At 46.0% G+C, this 24,212-nt stretch overlaps 2 protein-coding genes and 1 long non-coding RNA gene across 5 annotated transcripts in view; 2 read left to right on the forward strand and 1 right to left on the reverse strand.

The window, feature by feature from the left end:
• MX2 (MX dynamin like GTPase 2) overlaps positions 1-5,466 on the forward strand; it is a 36,821-nt gene extending 31,355 nt beyond the window's left edge. For both annotated transcript variants that reach the window (XM_043474460.1, XM_043474461.1), the window contains exons 13-15: positions 697-773; positions 1,839-2,093; positions 3,424-5,466. In XM_043474460.1, coding sequence (XP_043330395.1) covers positions 697-773; positions 1,839-2,093; positions 3,424-3,663 — 572 coding nt within the window. In that variant the 3' untranslated portion in view covers positions 3,664-5,466. The remainder of the gene's footprint in view (positions 1-696; positions 774-1,838; positions 2,094-3,423) is intronic.
• A 1,360-nt stretch (positions 5,467-6,826) lies between these two features.
• LOC122445369 lies at positions 6,827-17,271 on the reverse strand. Its single transcript, XR_006270517.1, has 4 exons — positions 17,114-17,271; positions 13,801-13,969; positions 13,245-13,323; positions 6,827-6,919 (listed from the first exon to the last, which is right to left on the reverse strand). It is a non-coding gene; the product is annotated as an uncharacterized LOC122445369 (long non-coding RNA).
• A 92-nt stretch (positions 17,272-17,363) lies between these two features.
• Positions 17,364-24,212, forward strand: part of MX1 (MX dynamin like GTPase 1) — a 46,308-nt gene continuing 39,459 nt past the window's right edge. The window contains exons 1-3 of one of the 2 annotated variants that reach the window (XM_043474463.1): positions 17,364-17,542; positions 20,099-20,176; positions 20,853-20,949. In XM_043474463.1, coding sequence (XP_043330398.1) covers positions 20,860-20,949 — 90 coding nt within the window. In that variant the 5' untranslated portion in view covers positions 17,364-17,542; positions 20,099-20,176; positions 20,853-20,859. The remainder of the gene's footprint in view (positions 17,543-20,098; positions 20,177-20,852; positions 20,950-24,212) is intronic. The other variant, XM_043474462.1, reaches the window with a different exon arrangement.

The following is a 24,212-nucleotide window of genomic DNA, read 5'->3' on the forward strand; positions in this document are numbered from 1 at the left end:
AGCAGACTCTGGGAGTTGGTGATGGACAGGGATGCCTGGTGTGCTGCAGTCCATGGGGTCGCAAAGACTTGGACATGACTGAGTGGCTGAGCTGAACTGAACTGAGAGTGTGCATGAGCTTTATGCACCTCTTACCTAAGCCTGGATGGCGAGGTGTGTGGAATAGCTGCTAACCCTGCAGAGAGGGGCTCCCAGGTGGCACAAGTGGTAAAGAATAAGCTTGCCAATGCAGGAGACACAGGTGTCGTGGGTTTGATCCCTGGGTCAGGAAGATCCCCTGGAGGAGGACATGACAACGAACTCCAGTATTCTTGCCTGGAGAATCCCATGGACAGAAGAGCCTGGAAGGCTACCATCCATGGGGTTGCAAAGGAGTTGGACACGACTGAGCGACTAAACAACAGCAACAATCCTGCCGAGAGTGCACACCCAGGAATCGACCAGAAGTTGACAGGATCTGCTCAGGATGGGGTTGGATTTGGTTTCTCCATGGGATTACGGGCCATCCCTCCTTCTCTCTTGGTCTGTAGGTCTGAAGAACTCAGTACCAGAATGGGGCCAGTGTATCATGATTTATCCTCCTGTGTCTTTAACCCATTTCATTCCTGCTATTGTATCATGATTTATCCTCCTGTGTCTTTAAACCATTTCATTCCTGCTTGCATTTTGCTGATGTTTCGTTCTTTCCTTGATCAGAAATTATCTGGCAAACTTTCAAGGACACAGTTAAAAAGCATTTTGCTGAATTTTGCAATCTGCATCAGACCGTCCAGGTAAGCACCCACAGTTTCTTGCTTATAGTCTGCCTGCCAGTGCGCGGGTTTGATCCCTGTCCAGGAAGATCCCCTGGAGAAGGAAATGGCAACCTACTCCAGTATTCTTACCTGCGGCAAGCACAGGCTGTTCTGGGGCCAGGAAGGTTCAAGGGCCTCTGTCCCCTGTAGCATCCTGGGATGAACAGAGATCTGGGTGCAGCTACCTGGCTCCCACCCAGCCACTTCCCTCCACCATCTATACCCTCTTCTCCCGAGTTGCATCAGAAGCCAGGATCTTGTGTCCTCCCATAAAACTCCTCTTGGGAAGTGACTCACAGTCCATTTCTGCTCTCAGGCCCCCAATCTGCAAGGGGGGTGGGTTGTCACATACGTGTTTGTGGCCACATACACTTCAACGAAGAACCTGCCCTTGTGACTCTCTTCTCGCAAACCGCTGTCTCTGCCTTCAGTGCACAAAAATCCCTTTGAAACTCAAAAGTCAACCTGTGACCCAGTTCCACTGAGTCACATCTCCCTTTCCTGGGATGCCTTTGCCCATGTGCATGACTCGGGAGTCGCAGGATTTCTGGGAAGCACAGAGATGGAGCTGTTATCCCATGGTGCTCATTAGCACCGGATGCATTCTTGAATGCTTGGATTCAAGCCGACAACAGAGACAAGAGTGATGGGCTTGAACATGTAGACTAAACCGTAACTGAGGAAGCAGAAAGACAGTAACGTGCGAGGAAATAGGTTGGGGCCAAGAGAAAGAACAGACAGGTGCTCACTTCGGCAGCATATATACTGACGAACACACAACAGGCAGGAGAGAGGGTGAGCATGGCGTGTGCAAGGTGGGAAGCCACAAGATGCAACAGGTGAGGACACAGCGGAGGGCAGACTGGGAGCTTCTGAAAATTGCCCCTGAAAAGTCTCAGACCTTCGTTGACCTCAGATTATTTTTAATTCAGTGTTCAACATCATAATACGGTACTGTAGTAATAGTAATAATACTTTCTAAGCTGTTTAAACAGCAGGGGAAGAAAAGGAAAAGTAATGTATTTATCTTCTTTATTCGACCAGAACAAGATCGAAGACATAAAAACAGAACAAATGGCAGAAGCAACAAGTCTGATCCAACTTCAGTTCAAGATGGAGAAGCTGGTTTTTTGTCAAGACCAGATTTACGGCGTGGTTCTGAACAGAGTCCGAGAAGAGATTTTTAATTCCATGGGGAAGGCTTCAGAGAATCCTCAGTTGAAGCAGCCCCTTTTAAATGATCAATCTTCGGTTTCCTCCATTGTTGAGATTGGGGTCCACCTGAATGCATATTTCATGGTGAGCATGTAGGGATACAGGTCAGAGTGCTGTGGTCCCTACCGAGCAGAAAGCGGGGTGTCCTGGCTGACAGCTGCTTTGCTGAGCAAAGAACAGGGCATCTCTGCGTACAAAGCCCTTTAGGCTGTGAAAACCTACTCATATAGCATCTCATCATAGTTTTACAGTAACACTGAAAGGGAAAGAGTTAGTTGCTCAGTCAGGTCCGACTCTTTTAGACCCCATGCCTGCCAGGTTCCTCTGTCCATGGAATTCTCCAGGCAAGAATACTGCAATGGGTAGCCATTCCCATCTCCAGGAGATCTTCCCCACCCAGGGATTGAACCCTGGTCTCCTGCATTGCAGGCAGATTCTTTACATCTGAGCCACCAGGGACAGTAACCCTATCAAGACACTGTTAATTAATTTTCCCCAAATCAGATTTTTCATCTTAGCAGAACATGTGTTCAAAATTAATTCCAACTCCAAAGTTCATTATATTTTATTCTCTGCATAAATTCCAAAATTACTATGATCAGAATACAGCAAAACATAAGCACTAACTTTACTGGCTATGTTTTAGCTTTCTTACATGTTCAGAGGGTACCCAGAGTGCCTCAAACTCAAACTAAGTCCCACAAAGTAGAAGTGAAAAAGCCTGTCCCTAAATTTTGCAGCCCAGCCAACTTCATGGTTTCTAAGGCTTCATCCATGGATTAAAGTATTAGGGTGCATGGAAAAGAAGGTAGCTTTTTATTTTAGTTAAGTTTTTATTTATTTATTTGGTTGCATGGAATCTTAGTTGTGACATATGCGATCTAGTTCCCTGACCAGGGATCGAACCCAGGTCCCCTGCAGAGTCTTAGCCACTAGACTACTAAGGAAGTCCCAGAAAGTAGCTTTTAAACTACCCAACTCCTGAAGCCCTTTCTTGATTAGGATAGAAAGTAGAGAGACCCAGATGTGGGGTCCACCTGTCAGGCACACCGGAGATGCTGATGAAAGGAGTGAATGAAATAAGCATTGAAATATGTCCCGATCATCTCCCAGGAGGGACCCGGGGTTCACTGCCAGGAGGTCTCTCCTCCCTGGAGAGAGGGGGTGAGGAGGAGCTCCCTTCCAGGAAGGCTGGGATGTCTAGAACGTGGCTGGGTCTGCTAGCCTTCAGGCGGATCTTAGTGTCGGAATACCTGGGTCATGAAAATGGGGCGACCCAAAGAGATGCTTCCCTTGGTTGGCACTGACCACTGGAGTGGAGATGGATGGGATCCAAGGACTTAGCATGCATCCAAGGAACTTCTCTCTGCAACCATAGACCCCTCCAGCTGACCCCTCTTACCCCCTCTTCCAGGAAACCAGCAAACGTCTCGCCAATCAGATCCCATTCATCATTCAGTACTTTATGCTCCAAGAGAATGGTGACAAGGTGCAGAAAACCATGATGCAGCTACTACAGGACACACAGCACTATTCCTGGCTGCTTCAAGAACAGAGTGATACAGCTACCAAGAGGAAATTCCTGAAGGAGAAGATTTATCGGCTGACTCAGGCACAGCAAGCTCTCTACGAATTCCCCCATTTCAAGGGGTAAATCCCAAAGGAGCAGCAGTACTTCTGGGTTTTGCTTATGTGTATGATCATTAAAGGAGTTGGTCTAGGAATTGGCCTTTTGTTTGGGACCAGACCTTTCTGCTGCTGTCTGCGTCCATATTTGCTATCCTGCACTCAGAACAAGAGTTTATATCTGAAGTCCTGAGCTGCTCAGAGCTGTCACCTCCTCCAGGAGGTCTTCCCCTTCCTGTGTGAAGAGGGGTCTCTCTGGTACTTGGGCCCCAGAGCCCCCAGTTACATTGCTGTCATTCTTTGTTCACTTGTCACCCCTCCCCATTAGATTAGGAGAACTCAGAGAGGTAAGGTCAGTTCTTATTCTTTTGTATTTCCAGAATCTTGCGTGGCCTCTGATGCATAGTATTTCACTTAATAAATATCTCATTGAACAAATGAATGATGGGGATCAACTGAGGCCGTGGCTTAAATCCAGTTTGGTTGTTTGGAATGGTGTCCCTTAGCTGGTCCTTTTCTTAGAAATTCAATCGTACCACCTGCTTCCCATCATTTGCTGTGATGGTGTTTCCCAGTCCCCCTAGATGAAAGTGGCTGAGTGATACCATTTTTAATTTAGTTTCTCTGAATGCAGTGAGCTCCATTGCTGTACTAAGTCTTAAAGAGACATTTGATAATGAGAAACATTTTTTTAAAAAATATAGAGCTTCACAATAGTGGTCATCTCTAAATTGTGGGATTATGGATAATTTTATTTTCTTCTTTGAACTAAGCTAATGACTTCACAGCAATTTTAGGAGGGTTAAGTGAAAACATTTTTACAAACTATGTGTCCCAAAGCAGGTGTTCAAAACTGCCAGCAATTTTTCCCTCTAATTTTTCTTTACCTCTAGGTCTATAGAGAAGCTCTCAGCTCTAAGACTCTTTCAGTCAATTCTTACATTTAGTTCTTTGATATTTTTTTGACAATTTTTGCATATGATGTTAGATAAACATCCTTTTGCATATGGACATCCAGTTTTCCTAGCACCATTTTTTGAAATGACTGTTCTTTCCCTATTGTTCTTGGTGCCCTTGTCAAAAATCATTTGACCATATATGCAAAGACTTGTTTCTGGGCTTTCTGTTCTATTCCACTGGTCTATATGACTGACTTTATGACATTACCATACTGTTTTGATAATTGTAGACTTGTAAGTTTTGAAATCAGGAACTCTGAGTCCTCCAGCTTTGTTCTTTTTTCCCATGAGTTTTGGCTGTTCATGTTTCTGTGAAATTCCATATGAATTTTAGGATGAGTTGTCCTATCTTTGCAAAAAAACAAGGTCATTGGGATTTTGATAGAAATTGTAATGAATCCATAGATTGCTTTGGGTAGTACTTGCATCTTAACAATATTAAGTCTTTCAATCCATGAACATAGGATATCTTTCCATTTACTTGTGTCTTCTTTAATTTCTTTAAGCAATATCTTATAGTTTTCTGTGTACAAGTTTTTCAATCCCTTAGTTACGAAGTATTGTGTTCTTCTTGTAAATGGAATTGTTAATTTCTTTTTCAACTCATTCACTGCTAATTTACATATATGTAAATTTACATATATCATTTTCATGTGTTGATTTGCTATCTTGCTACTTTGTTGAATTCATTCTTAGTTAGTTTTGTGGTATATTTATGGTTTTTCTAATACACACAAGGTCATATCATCTGTGAAGTGAAATTATTTTGATTCTTCATTTCTGACTTGGATGCCTTTTATTTCCATATCTTGCCTAACTACTCTGTCTAGAACTTTCAATACTATGTTAAATAAAAGTGGCACAAGTGGGAATCCATGTCTTACAAATTTACTCTGATTTTAAAGAAGTGCAATATCAAAATTGAAGATTATAAGAAAATTTAAAAGACAAACATTGGTCTCAGCTTAGATGTCATACTTTTCTTATTTTTGGATTTTCCCTCATTTTATGAAGGGTACAAACAGTAGCAGAACTAAAGAAAAGGAAAGAATCAAATCCCTTCACAGTATAAATGCAGTTTTGAACAACAGAGTCTGAGAAAAATGGAATCTGATGTTATCACTTGTGTCATAACTTGTATAGTCAAATCTGCCCCTAAACACTTAGCACATTTCACACATGTGTACACATGCATTCACACATGTGTGCACATGCACACAGCCTCAACCAAGCCTGCTCACTTACCTCCTCAGGACTGACCCCAAAACTTAGGTGCGAGGCATCTAGGGAAGATGCTTAGTATCAAGTGTATGAGTTTCTGGGGACTGCAACACAAGGTAGCACAAACTGAGTGTCTTAAACCAACAGAAGTTGTTCTCTCACAGTTCTGGACGTCAGAAGTCTGAAATCCAGGTGTGGGCAAGGTTGGTTCCTTCTGGAGGCATTCTGAGTCCACAAGGACAAGCAAAGTTACTCATTTACAGCTGGCTGTAGCAAGTGGGTCAGCCACCATCGCTTCCATTTTGGCAGAAACTCAAGGACAGGCAGAGGAGTGGGAAAGCTTTACAGTGGAAAAAAAAATGAAGGCTCAGACTGCACTGAGAGGAGGACTGAGCATGCGTGCACACACATGTTCTTCCTAGCAAAAAAAGTTCACAAGTATCCTGGCTTCTGGAGCAGCTTCTCTCAGTGCAATCTGAGCCTTCATGTGCAACAGAAATGAGCAAAAAGGTGGTAACATATGCTAAAAATAGAAAATCAGCTTAGGTTTTAGCATAATGTCACCTCTGTCTCCATCACCTTTCCCCAACTCTAAGACCACCCTGCTTATCCCATAGATATCCCAACTCCCTCACATTCTGGGAGGTGGATCTGAGACTTGTTCTTTCTTCCCCACTCTTGGCTGCTTTGTGAATAAAATCTTGGTCTGCTGCAAACAGACCTGGTTTGGTAAGGGAACCCTCGTCATTTGAAGCTATTGTTCCAGGAGTTACTGTTTGACTTCCCAGACTACTGGAAACAGCGACAGACTTCCTGCAAGTTGGCCTAAGACAGGCTGGCTTCTTTGGTTGGCTACTGCAGAAAATGGATTGATTTCCTAGACAGGTCACTGCAGCCTGAAGGTCAGATTTTTCACATGTGGTCTGACCATTCACTGTATGTTAAGCCTCTGACAGCCTACAAAGAAGGGGAGGAGGTGAGGAAGTAAAGTAAAAGAGCCCTAAGTCCTGTAAATTATCTCCTGGTTTCACCAGTCTTGGGGAGGGGGTAGGTTATTTCTTCTTTCCTGCAGCCATTCAGAGGTGGGTAGGTCAGGGTGTCTCCCTGTGAAAAGAACAAAGGCAGTTAGGTTTAACATTCAGGCAGAGGGGCAGGGTTCCCTGAGGTCCTGTGGGACCCTCCTTTCTCCTCTGCCCTTGGACACTTCAAACCTGCTCCTACAGGTGAAATGTGCCTTGATCAAAATCTGGTGATCTGCCTATGCTTGAATATGATCCCTCCTGAAGCTGATTCCAGCCTCTCTACCCCCACACTGAATTAATTTTTGGAGACAGATTTTGGATGAAGTAGAAAAGAATAGCTTTATTGATTTGCCAGGCAAAGGGGGCCACAATAGGCTAATGCCTTCAAAACTGTGTGTCCCAACTTGGAGAGGGTAGTGAGAAGTTTTAGAGTAATGGTTCAAAAAGGACATGGCCAGCTTGTGGATGTTCTTCTCATTGGTTGGTGGTGAATCAACCTCTGGTTCCAACTATACTGGGATCTATGTGCTTATGGGCAACATACCACTAATTTCTCCCACCTGGCAAGAGTTTCAGTATCCGCAGAACAGCTCAAAGATATTGTTTTATATGTCCCTTGATGGGGAACCAGGACCCTGCTCCAAGGCTGTACTATTGCCTCTCAACTGTTTCTCCCTTGTCTCAGCATCACCTCCCTTCCCTAATCAGCAACTGCTGGAACTCAGGGAAGGTCGTGGAGGCTGACTGAAGTCTATTTTCTGTAATCAAGAAACGGGGGACACAGAAAGGCTTTTGTGCTCAGGAACTTCTCAAGGTCCTGCTCAGTATCACTCCCTCCCACCCTCCCCTTGAGATTCCATATTGGGGTGGAGGTGGGGTGGGGAAGGAATATTCTCCCCAATCAATGGTGCAGTGATAATATAACAGACAAAAGCTGACTCCATGTTGGATCTGTTTCTTTTCCTTTGACCTTTGCTGTTCATTGCTTTTGTTCTGTCTATAGCTATGTTGTGGTTGTTTAGTCTCTAAGTTGTGTCCAACTCTTTGTAACCCCATGGACTGAATCCCATCAGGCTCCTCTGTTCATGGCACTTTCCAGGCAAGAATACTAGCGTGGGTTGCCATTTCCTTCTCCAGGGGATCTTGCTGACCCAGGGATTGAACCTGAGTCTCCTGCATTGCAGGCAGATTCTTTACTACAGAGCCACCTGGCAAGTTCATCTATAGCTATAAGCATATATAACGGCCTGCCTTGGGGACCGTGCCCCTCTACCTGAATGTTAAACCAAACTGCCTTTGTTCAGCTCACAAGGAGATACCCAGACTTGCCCAACTCTGAATGGCTGCAGGAAAGAAGAAATTAACACAACTCCTCCCCAAGACTGTGAAACCAGGAGATGTTTTGCAACACTTAAGGCCTTTTTATTTCACTTCTTCACCTTCTCCCCTTCTCTGTTCTATAAAAGAAATTAGCATCCAGACCCCCATAAGATGGTACTCTAGAACTTTAGTTCACCATCTTGGATGGCTAACTCTTTGATAAAGTCACTGTTCTTTGTGATAGCTTACGGTGAATGGTGCCAAGCTCGTGGTCTCTAAAGGAGAAAATTTCATTCTGGGACCAAAGACACAGTCTCAGTCACTCAGAGCTTCGTGCAGCATATATTTTATTAAAGTGAAAGGACAGAGAAAGCTTTTGACATAGACATCAGAAAGAGGTAGAAAGAGTACCCCGCTTTTTGAGGTTAAGTGGAGCTTTATACATTTTTCAGTTGGCTACTAAGAATAGATAAAAAAATACTTCAAGGTTGCAAAACTTTTGCTAGACCTCTTTCCCACAACATATATCTTAGATAATATCAGCATAAGATTAGCCAAGGAGAATGGGCTCCTGGGCACCCTGTCTTCAAGCAAGAAAGCAGTGATATGCGAAAACAGACTCCAAGGCAAGATTTGTTACAATTATAATCATTAATGTGGAGCCTAAGAAAAGCATTTTCCAGGAGTAAGATATATTGTGATATATCATTAACTCTGGCCTTAAAGAAAAAACCAATTTTCAGACAAGATATGCTGTTGCAATGCAGAGCTTTAAGAAAACTGTGTCCTTGAGCAAGATGTATTGTTGCTTAAAGGGCCCATGTGACTAAGGCAAAACAATGTGAAAAAAAAAAAGAACGTTTGCCTCCTCCTCCTTAAGGGGCCTTGGACTATCTATCAACCTACCTAAGCTTTAACTTTCTCACTTGCCTCAACACCTCTTCTTCCAAATTATTGGTCTGTCATGTAGTGAGCACAGCAAGCTTGGACTTAGTAGCTATAAGACAAAGGACTAGCCACAAGAAGGTATCTACAGGTGGGATAAACAAATTTGGATTGACCATCTTGTTTCTAATCCTTGAGGTCCTAAAATGCCCCCTTTGTCATGCATAGTGACATGGTATAATGGTTATCTATTTTTACATAACAAATTACTCCAAATTTTAGCCCTGAAATTTCCTCACCATTTCTTGGCTCAAGAATTCACATGAGCCTCAGACTGGTGCCTCTGGCCCAGGGTCTTTCCTGACGTTTCAGTCAGCTGCACTTGAGGCAGGAGATAGATGGGTTTCAGGTCAGACATTTGAAGATGAAGTTCCAATACTCTGACCATCCGATGCGAAGAGCCAACTCATTGGAAAAGACCCTGATGCTAGGAAAGCTTGAAGGTAGGAGGAGAAGGGGATGATGAGGATGAGATGGTTGGATGGCATCACCAACTCAATGGACATGAGTTTGGGCAAACTCTGGGAGATGGTGAAGGACAGGGAAACCTAGTGTGCTTCAGTCCACAGGGTCGCAAAGAGTCAGACATGACTTAGCAACTAAAGAACAAGAGGTTAGACGTTTACAGACAGAAATAACTTCCAGATAGAAATAATAACAGGAACAGGGTAAATAGCTGGCTTTGCCTCTAGATAGACAATTAAGAGGAACAGTAATGGCACTGGCAAGAGTCCTGTCCAGATAAGAGATAAAGACCACAGATTTCTCATCCTCCGGATCAAGGAGGCCTTCTTGATTGCACATGCACAGGAAGGCTCCTTGGGGGTCAAAAAACAGAGGGAGTTGGCACCCTCCCTACGGGTAGTGATGTTAACCTTCCTGGGGGCCTCTTAGCTGGAATCCAACTTGGCTAAGAGATGTGTGCATACATGGGAGGATCCCTAGATATACCAAATGCAGCCTCAGAACCAGGGAAAGCAAGACGATTGGCCAGAGGAAACCTGGAAGAAATGCCCCACGTAAGTAATTCAAACTGCCATAAGGGCATGACTCTGAGCCCACCCGTGTGTGTCTATTCACACCTACTCTTTTTTCTCCTAATAAACACTTTACTTGTGGAAAATTATTTCTACAAAGCCAATGGGCCAGGCGCCTTATCACCAGCCACTGGCCCTGGTGGTCTAATGACTAGGATTCAGTGCTCTCACTGCTGGGGCCTGACTTCAATCTCTGGCTAGGGAAACCAAACCTTGCTGCAAGCTGCTGCAGGCCAAGGTCACCCCAGATCAAGTCCATTTCTCTGAGCTCCATTTCCTATTTCATTTATTTTTGCAATCTTCCAGATCATGTCTGTAGACAAATTAGCCCAGTGCCTGACGTGGTCACTCCACAGATGCTCCATAACCAAGAGATGGCAATTTTAACACAGAAATTCAACTTTATTCCATAAAGCATGGAACTCAGTTGCAGGCAGAGGAGGAACTGAGTCGGAATTTGCAGGAAATTGGTGCAAAGAACAGCCTGGACGGACCAATTCCCATTCCCCTAGGGAGAGTTCCCCGGAAGGCAGGTAACATGCACTGTTGCCTCCTCCATTGGAATATCAAACCTTCACCAAGTGATCATGACGAATGCCAGCTGGACAGCTGGCCCTTATCCAGGAAAAAATGATTTTGGAATGGCCACCAGCCGTCCCCAGTGACTCCACATTGGGCCATATGAGAGCTTCCCCAGTAGCTCAACGGTAAAGAATCTGTCTGCAATACAGGAGATCTGACAGGAGATGCGAGTTTGATCCCTGGGAGTTCCATTCCTGGGTCAGGAAGATCACCTGGAGGAAGAAATGACAACCCTCTCCAGTATTTTTGCCTGGGAGATCCCATGGACAAAGATATCTGGTGGGCTACAGTCTCCGCGGTTGCAAAGAGTCCAACTGGGCGACTAACACCACCAAGCCTCGTCCCAGGGCCACCAGCTCAGCTCCACCAGAGTGACAGACCCTGCGTTTCTAATAAGCTCCAAGGTGAAGCCAATACTGCTGGCGGAGGGACCCTCTTTTGAGAAGCACGGATATATGTCACCCGCCCAGAAGAGAAAACGGGGCAGTGACACCAGACACTCAGTCTTCAGCGGGGACTGACAGGGCCCTGACCAGCGTCAGAGAGGGGAGCATGACCCTGGTGGGTCGGTTCCCAGGCCCCCCGGAGCCCCGCGCAACCCCGCGCTCCGGAAGAACTGCGTCCGGGCTGGATGCAAGGTCCCAGCAGCAGCGCGGCCACAACGCGCAGCACACAGGACAGCCAGGCTGCGAAATCATCCGGCGGGGCGGGGGGCGGACCCCTAACCCCACCCCCTCCCCCTCCGGAGCGTCCTTCAGTCTCCTGAGGCTCCGGCCCCCTGCCCCCGCCCCCCGCGCACCGCCCCTCCTCTCTGGATCCCTGGACTGTAGGGAGGCACCAGCAGGACTTCCTTTCTCTGATCCGAGAAGAAGAAACCGAAACCAAACTTGAATAGACTGGGAAACCGGAGACCAGAAACTGAGAGGCTTAGGGGGAACTCTCCAGGGGTCATATAAGGACCACTCTGCAGGAACAGCCAATCCTCCGACTCTTAACTCACTCATTCTTTAATTCTAGAAACATTTATTGAAATGCTATGTGTCAGGAACTGTGCTGGATCACAAGGATAGCAACAAACATCACCGACTTGTCCACCAGGTTGATGGCCTGGTAGCAGACAGGGCGTTCAGAAAAAGACCAAGACGGTGTGATGAAGCCATGGTCCCGGGAAGCCGCGAGCTGGGGCGTGCAGCTCCCAGAAAGCAAGTCAAGTCCATTAGGCCAGGAGAAGGACGGAGGCTGGCTGACTTCTGGGGAGAAGCCCAGGTGGAAGATGAGAGCCCTGAATTGGAAGTTCTTGTGCAGTGAGGAGGTATTACATTCAGGCAGTGGAGGTGGAGCGAGGTGATGCTGGGCATGCCAAGGTGAACAGGTTGGAATTCCTCTACCGGCTCCCATCCCTGCAGTGGGGTGCGGGGTTCCGTTCGCTTCCCACAGGTATCTGAGCTACAGGTAGGGAGTGACGCATAGAAGACTGCCCAGCCTGGTTTCCCATCAACACCAGTGCACCTCTCCTCTGCAAAGCCAGGCCAGCAGGTGATGAGACAGCTGGACAAGAGCCAAAGAGACCTACAGAGCCCTGAGCACCCAAGACTGCATAGGCAGGAGGGGTTCTGGGGTCAGTGTGATTTTTTTAGCCTCATATTGATATGCTTTCCTGGAAAGGACCCTGATGTTGGGAAAGATTGAGGGCAGGAGGAGCAGGGGGAGACAGAGGATGAGATGGTTGGATGGCATCATCGACTCAATGGACATGAGTTTGAGCAAACTCTGGGAGATGGTGAAGGAGAGGGAAGCCTGGCATGCTGCAGTCCATGGGTTGCAAAGAATAGGGCATGACTGAGCGATTGAACAGCAACAAATGCTTTCCTGTGGATGCTGTGTTTACGCCAGACACTTTAATGAAGTTAGGAAACAGTAAGAAGAGGGTAGGGGGCTTCCCAAATGGCACGAGTGGTAAAGAACCCACCTGCCAATGCAGGAAACATGGGTTCAATCCCCATAAGAGACATGGGTTCAATCCCTGCTTGGGGAAGAGCCCCTGGAGGAGGACATGGCAACCCACTCTAGTATTCTTGCCTGGAAAATCCCCATGGACAGAGGAACCTGGCAGGCTACCGTCCATGAGGCCGCAAAGAGTGGGACCCGACTGAGTGACTAAGCACACACGTGATTACTAAGCACCCACTGTTGGTAGGTGGTTAGGCACTGGAGCATCCAAGCTTGATAGACGTTTATCAAGATGACAGCCTCAATGAGGAGGTGGCCATATCCCCACTATTCAGAACATCCATCTGAAATGCAAAGCATCTTTGCCTGAGCTAATTAAGCCCACGGAAGGGGAGGCTGGAAGAGGTGCGACCCAGGCATAGCTGCAGAGACAAGAAACACACAGCTGGGACTTGGCCAGAAAGGAGAATCTGGGAGCCCAGGATGACAGGTCAGCAGAAGTGTGATCAGGAGTGGTGAGTGGGGTGCTGAGCCTGGAGGGCAACTCTCAAGGGCTAAGAGTTTGACACTTACCTGGTAGAATATAGAGTCATCAGTGTCTCTCTAGTAGGGGAAGAATAGTCCACAATTCAGGTAAAAGGCTGTGAACTTCCTAAGAACAAGAGCGGCATCTTGTTAGCTTTAGCATGGAGAGAAGATGTTAGGGAACCCAGGCTCAAGAATAAAAGCTTGATTGCAGTCTAAGCTCCCCTACTTCCTAGTCAAGGGGCCCAAGAGGAACCTAACTTGTTGGCCTCAGTCTCCACATATGTAACCTGAGCGTGATGACCTCACTCCCCTCACAGGGTGGTTGTGAAGGTGAGTTACTTTCTCAGGGTGGCACCCACACACTATGGCCTAGAGCATATAAGCTATTATTATCTTATTATTGAATTACATCCTAAACAAGCCCCTGAGTTCTTTAGGGAACTACTTTCTAAGGTGCATATGGAAGCAGCAGGTACTAAAATCCCAGGCCAGGAGGCAAGAGGGGGAGGAGAGTGAAGCATCTGGGCACCAATTTTAAGGATGCACTTGACCTACTGAGAGTGAGATTCTTTAAACCCTGAACTCCAGGCACCTCACTCACCTGTTCCTAGTTCTGGCCCGGGCAGTGACTTGTGCCCTGGCCAATTTTCACTCTTGCCAGTGGTTCTTCCTGGGTTCATTTCTGTACAGGAGTCAAGGGGAGAGCCTTCTGTGGTTTGAAGAAGTAAGATCATGCCTCAGATTTAAGTCTTCACTCTTCTTTGTGTCAGCTGAAAAAAATACATGCAAGCTAAAAGTTGGGAGATATACGTTATTCAGCAGAAACTTATAGGACTGCAAGCCCAGGAGACAGCATCTCAAGTGACCCTGAGAAAACTGCTCCGAGAAGGGGGCTGGGGAGAAGCCAGGTTATACAGATGTTTTGCAACAAAGAGCAGGTAGTTTGAATGCCAAAAAAATTTTTTTTGTATAAATTACAGAAAACCATATATCCCAAGGTAAAGAATTTAGCAGCTTTTCTTTGTATGCGCCTAGTCCAAGCTATGGTTTTTCCAGTAGTCATGTATGGATATGAGAGTTGGACCATAAAGAAAGCTGAGTGCCAAAGAAATGATACTTTTGAGCTGTGGTGTTGGAGAAGACTCTTGAGAGTCCCTTGGACTGCAAGGAGATCCAAACAGTCTATCTTAAAGGAAATCAGTTCTGAATATTCATTGGAAGAACTGATGCTGAAGCTGAAATTCCAATACTTTGGCCACCTGATGTGCCGAAATGACTCACTGGAAAAGACCCTGATGCTGGGAAAGATTGAAGGTGACAGGAGAAGGGAACAACAGAGGATGAGATGGTTGGATGGCATCACCGATTCAATCGCCATGAGTTTGAGTAAACTCTGAGAGTTGGTGATGGACAGGGAGGCCTGGTGTGCTGCAGTCCATGGGGTCACAAAGAGTTGGACACGACTGAGCGACTGAACTGAACTGAACTTGAACATTCTTTGGCGTTGCCTTTCTTTGGGATTGGAATGAAAACTGGCCTTTTTTAGTCCTGTGGGCACTGCTGAGTTTTCCAAATTTGCTGACATATTGAGTGCAGCATTTTAACAGCATCATCTTTTCAATCTGAAATAGCTCAGCTGGAATTCCATCATCTCTACTAGCTTTGTTTGTAGTGGTGCTTCTTAAGGCCCACTTGACTTCACACTCCAAGATGTCTGGCTCTAGGTGAGTGATCACACCATAGTGGTTTTCCAGGTCATTAAGATCTGTTTTGTACAGTTCTTCTATATATTCTTGCCACCTCTTCTTAATATCTTCTGCTTCTGTTAGGTCCATACCGTTTTTGTCGTTTATTGAGCCCATCTTTGCATGAAATATTCCCTTGGTATCTCTAATTTTCTCTAGAAGAGATCTCTAGTCTTTCCCATTCTATTGTTTTCCTCTATTTTTTGCATTGATCACCGAGGAAGGCTTTCTTATCTCTCCTTGCTATTCTTTGGAACTCTGCATTCAGATGGGTTTATCTTTCCTTTTCTCCTTTGCCTTTCACGTCTTTTCTTTTCTCAGCTATGTGTAAGACCTCCTCAGACAACCATTTTGCCTTTTTGCATTTCTTTTTCGTGGGGATGGTCTTGATCACTGCCTCTTGTACAATGGTACGAACCTCTATCCATAGTTCTTCAGGCACTGTGTCTATCAGATCTAATCCTTTGAGTCTACTTGTCACTTCCACTGTATAATTATAAGGGGTTTGATTTAGGTCATACCTGAATAGCCGAGTGGTTTTCCCTACTTTCTTTAAGTCTGAATTTGGCAGTAAGGAGTTCATGATCAGAGCCACAGTCAGCTCCTGGTCTTGTTTTTGCTGACTGTATACAGCTTCTCCATCTTTGGCTGCAAATAATATAATCAGTCTGATTTCAGTATTGACCATCCGGTGATGTACATGTGTAGCATCCTCTGTTGTGTTTTTGGAAGAGAGTGCCATGATGGCTGCTAGATGGCAAGTATTCTCCTTCCTGAGTGCCTTTAGGGCTCACCAGTTCACCGTAAGCTGTGGCTACAATGGCTGGTGACTGTGACATCCTTGTTTACTGATACGGCAGGAAATATTCCATTTCTCATTTGTAACTAGGAAGTAACTGAGGCCTGGATGGGTAAGCAGCCATGCAAGGGTTCCTTGATAATTGCTGGGGAAGCCTGTGTTCTCCCATTAGACCCCAGGAAAGGGCCCCATAGAACATGCCAGACTTCAGGCCAGGGAGCTGTTCTGTGTGGCCCCCTCTCCTTCTTTTGGGTGCCAGCACATTGAAATTGGTTCCACCCAAGTTTTCCCGATGTGGCTGAAGAACGTCACTTGCCATATCAGTAAACAAAAGATATTGCAGCCATCACGCCAGCAGCCACTGCATTTTTTGACCTGTGACGGTACATGCTTGAGGGATTCAGGATGAGGAAAAGCGGGATGCTGGCCCTAGACAGCTAAGGTGCACATCAAAGGAATAATTTCAAGGAGCCCAGACTCTTGCATCTTCCCATACATAGGAAAGTGCTGAATTTATGTACTTGAGATGTCAGTTTTTTTCTTTAATTAACAGTAACTTTGTTAATATTTTCACTACCTGGATTTTGTTGCAAAAACTCCTATATATTCTGGCTCCTTTCTGACCTGTTTGGAGCCATCCCTAAGAGCAATCCGAGAGGCTGTCTTTCAGGGTAAGTCCTCAGCAAGTCCACCAAGTAAAATATAATTCTCAATTTTTTTAGGTGTGCAGTTTTTTTCTAAAGTCTACATCTGACCCCAGCACTTGGAAAAGGAGCAGTTCTGGGTCTTTGTGTAGGGGGCAGGAGACCGTCGATAACCACAGGAGTCTTTGTGGGGAAGACACTTGTTTAGCTGAGCCAAGGAGAATGGAGGTGGGGTGCCAGCCCTTTCCAAAATGAAATTTTACTCCTCACTCCCAGAGTCCTCCGGGAGGGCTCATCTTTGGGTGTATTTGACCTTTGTCCCCCACTTTCTATTCATTTCCATCCTGAAGAAATCAAATGAGCTAAACTTCAGGGAGGGTTTGGGACTTCCCTGGTGGTCCAGGGAACATTCTGCTTCCAATTCAGGGGGCACAGGTTCAATCCCTGGTCAAGAAACCAAGATCCCACATGACATGCAGAGAGGTCAAGAGATTTAAAGGTGGTGGGGCGGGGGCGGGGCTTGAAGAGGACAAGGAAAATTGAGAAAGGAGCCTGATGTAGGTCTGGGTGAGGAGGGGGCTAAGGGGGTAACTCCCTAGCATGCTTTAGAATCCCTACCGGTGCTGGAATGTTCCCAGTGAACCTACAGCAGGAGTTTGATACCCAGTTATCAATGCCTCTGTTCAAACAACCAAAGCTTAAGGGACCAGCTAGGCTCCAAGCTACCTTCGGCTTTGGATGACTCAGGGCTGCTTGAACAGAGGTTCTCAAACTGCCAGGAGCTTCAGAAGGGCCGGATAAAGCTCGGAGTTTCTGATGCAGCAGGTCTGGGTGCAGGCCGAGAATCTGCATTTCCCTCAAGCGCCTCGGGGTGCTGCTGGTGCGGGGCGCACCTCTAGTGCCTCTAGGATACAGCTGAGGGTGCGGGGCGCAGGGACCTCGGGAGGCGCCGGTGAGAAAGTGCGTCGCCCGTTCGGTTTCGGTTTCCTTTCTGATCCGCAGCCCTGAACATTTTCTAAGAGTTTCGTTTCCCCGAGGCTGGGTAGCAGATGCGGGACGGGGAGGCGGGGTCGGCGAGCTAGGGGCGGCGCTCGCGCTGCATAAAGCCGAGGAGAGCGAGCGCCGGGAGCCGGCGGGTCACTGCGCTGGGGACGGGTAAGTGTAGCGCTCCTGGGTCTGGGCACCCTCCGCCGGTAGGGGCATTTGGGCGTTTGGCTGGGAGTTGAGCGCTCTGGGGTGCCGGTATTGCGCAGACGAGTAATAGTAAAAATGAAAATGATTAACAGTTATGGCATCCCAGAATTCTTGCCTGGAGAATCCCATGGACAGAGGAGTCTGGTGGGCTGCAGTCCAGGGGGTCGTAAAGAGTTGGACACGACTGAAGCGACTTAGCACGCAATAGTGACGATGACATGATGATGATAATGCAATGTTCGCTGGGTTCAGAGCATACTTGATTCTGCTTTCCCACCGACACGCTGCTGAGGCTCTTGAGTGACGCATCAAAAGCAGCAGGACGCCCCTCCCGTCCTCCAAGCACTGGCGATTTTTCTGCCTGAAGAAATAGGAAGGTGGAGCAGAGCAGGTAAAGAGGGGCTCCGAGGGAGCTAAGGAGTGCAAGTCAAATAAGTCAACGCCGGGAGCGGGGAGGCATCCTTGGAAGCGCAAGGACCCGGGGATCTTCCCCAGTCTCGCTGAAAAGAGCGATGTTGGAGCCGAGGGTCTCCGCGAACAGGTTTTGCCTGCGGGAGCTTCTCTATAGAAAGCCGGGCGGGGCTGGCCGGGAAGATGGGGCAGGCACTGAAGTGCCCTGCGCGGAGTACAAGTCGCCCAGGGGATGGAGAGCTGCTTCCGGCAGCTTGTGCGGCGGGATGCGATGTGTAGGGCCGGCGCAGTTAGTTTTCCGGGTGGAGCGAGGTAGGACAGTCCTGGGGGCTGACCGAAAGCCCAGGCGTTGCTGAGACCTGCAACCTGCAGAGCAGCCAGGAGTGGCATTCTCCGAATTAATAAGTCAAATTTTACATCAAGGTTTTGTTGGAAGTAGGGAAGTAGGAGGGGATGTGTTAATTTCTTCTTTACTGTAGTCATTCACAGGCGGCTGGGTCTGGATGCTTCTTGTGAGCTGAAAAAGTATTTTAGTTTTACATCCTGGCTTGGGGGCCATTGTGTTTACTCTAAGCTGTAGGGAACATCCCTTTAATGATTAACTTGTGGCAAAAGCAATACTGTTGCAGGAAGGGGGACCCCTTCTAGGGCCGGAAACTGAGTTCTTATCTAACACTTGGAAATGGGTTGTCCAAGGAGACACATGTGCTGACAAAGCAAGAGATTTTATCCGTAAGGGCGCCCAGGCAGAGAGCAGGAGGGTAAGGGAACCCAGGAGAACAGCTCTGCCAAGTGGCTTGCAGTCTTGGGTTTTATGGTGATGGGATAGTTTCGGGGTTGTCTTTAGCCAATCATTCTGATTCAGGGTCCTTCCTGGCACCTTGGTCAGCCAAGATGGATGCCAGCGAGAAGGATTCTGGGAGGTGGTCAGACACGTGGTGTCTCCTTTCGACTTTTCCTGGACTCTTTCCATTGCTGGTGGCTTATTAGTTCCCTGTTCTTTACCAAGACCTCCTGTCATAAAACAACTCATGCAAATGGTTACTGTGGTGCCTGGCCAGGGTGGGCGGTTTCAGTCAGTGTTCTTCCCCTAACAATAGAATATAAAGGTAAAAGTAAAAGAAACAGCTCTAATATGGTGTCAGATTTGTTATTCCCTATTACAATCATGAACAATTTAAATGTCAGTGAGTTTTTGGAAGGTGAAACACTTCTACGAGAAAAAGCAAATATAAATTCTTAAAAGATTACCTGGACTGAATTATTTAGGCTGTTCTGTTCAACAAGTGCAGCCAGATGCTGAATGTGACAAGTAAGTAAAACACTGATTTTTATTAATGAGATGGCCTTGCCCCAAAGATCCAAATTGATTTTCAAAGACTGTCTGAGATAGGTACAGATATTTAAGATGTACAGGCAAAACTCACAAGACTTGGTTTTCACGGAATGTCACTTTATGAAACAAAGAGAGGGACTTTTTTGTTCTCAAAGCACCCATGGTCATCGAGTGCTAGCCCTGGGGATCGATGATGCCACATGACTGGGCTGGGTACAGTAAGGTCAGCTGAGGTTGTGGTCTTTAACCCAGGGCCCCAGCTCCAGCCGAGCAGCCCCTGGGCACACGAAATCTTTCCAAAGGCATGGGGGTGGGTGGTGGTTAGGAAATAAATTGCCAGACTCCATAAGTATTCTTTAAAGTTGATCACCTTTCACTATACAATGAACAGAATCCATCCCTCCCCCACACTTTTTTTTTTTTTTAAGCAAGCTTGACCTTTCAACTTGCCCTTTCAATGTGGATCCAAAATCCACATAGGCCTTGGGGGAGAGTCCCTAGAGAAGATACAAGAAGAGCATCAGGAAAAAAAAAAAAAAAAAAAGTGTTGATCCAGTACACTGACAGCAAGTCTCTCTGCTTTATCCTTCAACCTTAGAATTTAAATATTTAAGGTATACAAAAGGACTCAGGGGACTGTGAACTTCCTTCAAAGCACATCCCCTCTGCATCTTCACCATTCTCAGCAATGGGATGTATGGCGATGAGCACTGTTATGTATTGTATTCACCGGGTTTTGGTCTAATTTGTATGTTTTGCCTGATTCCAAGGCGGTGTTGGAGGAGAGCTCTGCATTTCTGCCAACTAGTCAGCACTACAGTGTCAGGTAAAAGGAAGGTATATTGGAGGTAAGTGCTTTATACTTTTTATAACATGTATTTCAAGTCCTAGGAGAAATATATTTTCATTTACTTTTATCCGAAATTATTACATATTATAAGTTTTAGTACTTAGAAGTTTATGGTCCCAGAAAAAAAATTATAAATTTTTAACATATAGTCCAGTGGTTAGGACTCAGCACTTTCACTGCTGGGACCTGAGTTCAAGCCCTAGTCAGGGAACTAAGATCATGCAAGCTATGCAACATATATATATATATATATATATATATGTTTGGGTATTAAATGATCAAATATTTAGAATCCCTCATCTACATTGGAAAGAGTCTTACAGTAATTTTATTTTTAAACATAAATTTTAAAATGCATTAGAAATTTCATCCTTTGTTGCTATTTCAATTTGTGGTGAAAAAAATTTTTGATGTTCAACCTGTAATCATTTTGGGAAATACAGAGTTTTAAAAAAGCTTTTGGCATCCAGAAGCATGTCTTTGAAGACCCCTGAGCAGGGATGGAGCATTGTCTTCATCTGACATTTGGTTCCTTGGAGTTCTCCTGTCGTTTCTTTCTGAGCTCCCACTCTATCCCTGTGTGTCCCACGGTGGGTTTGGGTCCATGATTGAATGTACCCAGCTCCTGAATTGTGTTAATCCTTATGTGCTTGATTTATGCTGAACTGATAAAGGAAGAAGATGGTTCATTCTGACTTGGATATCGAAGAACCTATTTCACTTGAATCCAGTCTAAATGGAAGTGATGATATGATGGGGGAACGTGAAACTGTAAGTTGATGCCTGAAAATCACTATCCATGTAGACATGAACTGTGTTCACTTGTGGGCTGCCCATTGATAACAGCGATGCCCTTGCTGCCTGGGGATGCTCACTTCCTCATCTCTCAGGGGCTGGATGTGGATGCAAAGATGTGACTCATTTTGCTTGGGCCCTTCTTGCAGCCAAATGCCATTAGTGTGTTGCCTTAGCTGATGCTGAAAGTGAAAGTGTTAGTCACTCAGTCATGTCTGTCTGTGACTCCATGGACTGTAACCTGCCAGGCTCCTCTGTCCATGGGATTCTCCAGGCAAGAATACTGGAGTGGGTAGCTATTCCTTTCTCTAGGGGATCTTCCCAACCAAGGAGTCAAACCAGGGTCTCCTGTATTGCAGGAGGATTCTTTACCATCTCAGCCACCTGGTTGGGGTGCAATTTTGGTCTGGAAAATCCAGGCAAGAGGCTGATGGGCTGGTGTAAGAATTGGGCCCAGGCACTGGGCCCAAGGAACCCTGTGAGATCACATGCCCACATCATGATTCAGTCTCGAGCTCAAACCTCCTAAGTGTCATTGTGCTATCCCCGATGTTGGTCCTTTAATGGACCGGAACCTGCTGGTCCAGAGTCGACGATAAGAAAGTAAGAGAGAGAAAGAGGCTGATAACTTGTTGGTCCTTTAATGGACTGGAACCTGGTGGTCCGGAGTCAACGATAAGAAAGTAAGAGAGAGAAAGAGGCTGGTATCCCTGGTTTACGCGGAAAGCCAATAGAGTCCTATTCTTAGGGTTCGCGATGCTGCACGTAGGCACCAGGCGCCCTCTCGAGTGGATGAAGGCACAGAGCGCCTTCTCGAGAGGGTCTTAGAAGTCCGGGCAAGAAAGTGAGCTCAGTGGGCCTCCGCGCTCCAAGGAATTAGCCAGAAATAGAGAGAGAGAGAGAAAGAGAAAGAAAGAAAGAAAAAGAAAGACACGGGGACCAAAGCTCTGATAGAGGAAAGGTGTTTTAATCAACATGGTGTGGGCATATATACAGTCTTACAAGGTGGTTATTCTCAGCCAAGACAAAGATTAAAATTCCAGACTTACAAAACATAAGATGATCCCTATCAAAGAGAAGGTTGCAAACGATCAACTTTTCATTAGAAGGAAGAGGGTATTTAACACTGTAATGAGAAATACCTGGATTCCTCAGCCCCGGGAAAGGCAAAGGCGTGCCTCTCCTCTTAACTCCTGAATATTCAGGAATCAATAAGGGCCAGAGGGTTCCGGACAGATTCAAAACAGCACACAGGAAGCCTTTTGTTAAATGTTTTCTGACAATTTCCCCTATTTTATTATATTTGTAAAAAAAAAAAAAAAAGGTCCTGACCAAATGAGTTTGGTATTAACCAACCTTATAGAAAGGCAACGAACAACAAATACAATTATCAAGACAATTACCAAAGTTACAGTTTTAGACACGATGCTGTGGGTAATACTTTGAAACCATCCTTGTGGGTCTAGCCCGGATAATTTGTTCAGCTAAAGTTTCCAAATTAGTGGAAGAGGGCAGACATTTAGAAAAAGTTTTAAAGATTTCCTTTTTGCAGTAATTGTACATTTAGAGAGGCATTATCAAGTAAATGAAATTTGATTTGTTCCCAGCTATAGGTACTATGATTGAAATGAACAGGATGAACACAAAAATGGCAATTAATACAATTTACAGGTTAAATTGTAAGTGGGGCACAGGCCTGTATAAAATATGATTATAGCAAAAAAAATAGTTACTATGACCATGACTGGTCCCTGTGAAATATCCGGTCTGAGTCCCAAGTTCTCTGGTGTTGGTGTTGCAGGAAGGGGGACCCCTTCCAGGGCCCGAAACTGGGCTCCTGTCTAACACTTGGAAAGGAATTGTCCGAGAAGACACATGCTGACAAAGCAAGAGATTTTGTTGGGAAAGCGCACCCCGGTGGAGAGCAGTAGGTAAGGGAACCCAGGAGAACTGCTCTGCCGCGTGACTCACAGTCTCGGGTTTTATGGTGATGGGATTAGTTTCCGGGTGGTCTTTGGCCAATCATTCTAATTCAGAGTCTGTCCTAGTGGTGCACGCATCACTCAGTCAAGAAGGATGCTAGCGAGAGGGATTCTGGGAAGTGGACGGACAGGCAGGGTCTCCTCTCGACCTTTCCCGAACTCTTCCGGTTGGTGGTGGCTTATTAGCTCTGTATTCCTTACCAGGATCTCCCGTCATAAAACAACTCATGCAAATGGTTACTATGGTGCCTGGCCAGGGTGGGCGGTTTCAATCAGTGTGCTTCCCCTAACAGTTCCCCCCTGAGAGACTTCATACTTCAGTAGACTGACTCATACTTCTTGGAAAGTGGGGCGGAGGTCTTTTTCTTCTGTAACTTCTTCCTGCTGTGCATGGGTGTAGGCCTGCCTAGCAGAGCAGAAGTCTCTCTCTACCTGATCTAAGTTGGGGTGTTCCACATCTGAAACCAGCTTTCACCCTTGTAATAACAGCAATTTAGTTTGAAACTGTTGGTGTCTCTCAGAGATGAAATAGATAGGGGCCAAACAGGAGACCTAACAGGATGGTCATCACTGGTCCGCAGAAACAGGAGGCAACATTTGGGGTGATTGGCTGGTGATGAAGCAACAGAGCTGTGCTCCAGGAATCTTGTGTTTAGTCTGAAGTCACCATCCTTGACCTGGGTGGGGGCTCCAGTTCCGTAGAAAACTCAAAAGACATTGTTATGCATATTTCTTTGAGTAGGAACCAGGACCCTGTCTCAAGGCTGTACCACCATTTGATTGTTTCTCCTGTTTCTGTATTCCCTCCCTTCCCTGATTAGCAATTGTTTGAATCCACCCTTTGGAACTCAGGGAAGGTCAAGGAGGCTGAATGAAGCCTATATCTTACAGATAAGAAATGGAGAACACACAGCAGATCTGTACTCCAGAGTTGCCACCCCACAGAGTCCTGCTCAGTTTTAATTTAGGGAACAGGGCAACTATGACTGTGATAACTTCCTGTCAAAATGGGGCATAGGACTGCCCAAGCTCGGAAAAGAGACACTGAATTGGAAGTATTCCTGAGTTCCAAGTCCTAGATCTGAGCCTTGTATGATTAAAATCTCAGTCCCTTGGTCTGCCATTTTGTTGTAACAGACCCAATTAGTAATAGCTGGAGGAGGGATAACTGGAATTTTAATAGACAAAATAAATCTCTTTCTTTTTAGAAGAATAGGCCTGAAACCCAGTCTGGACCTGGCACTTTGGGGAGAATTT

Source organism: Cervus canadensis, chromosome 7 (genome assembly GCF_019320065.1).
Source record: "Cervus canadensis isolate Bull #8, Minnesota chromosome 7, ASM1932006v1, whole genome shotgun sequence".
NCBI classification, from domain to species: domain Eukaryota; kingdom Metazoa; phylum Chordata; class Mammalia; order Artiodactyla; family Cervidae; genus Cervus; species Cervus canadensis.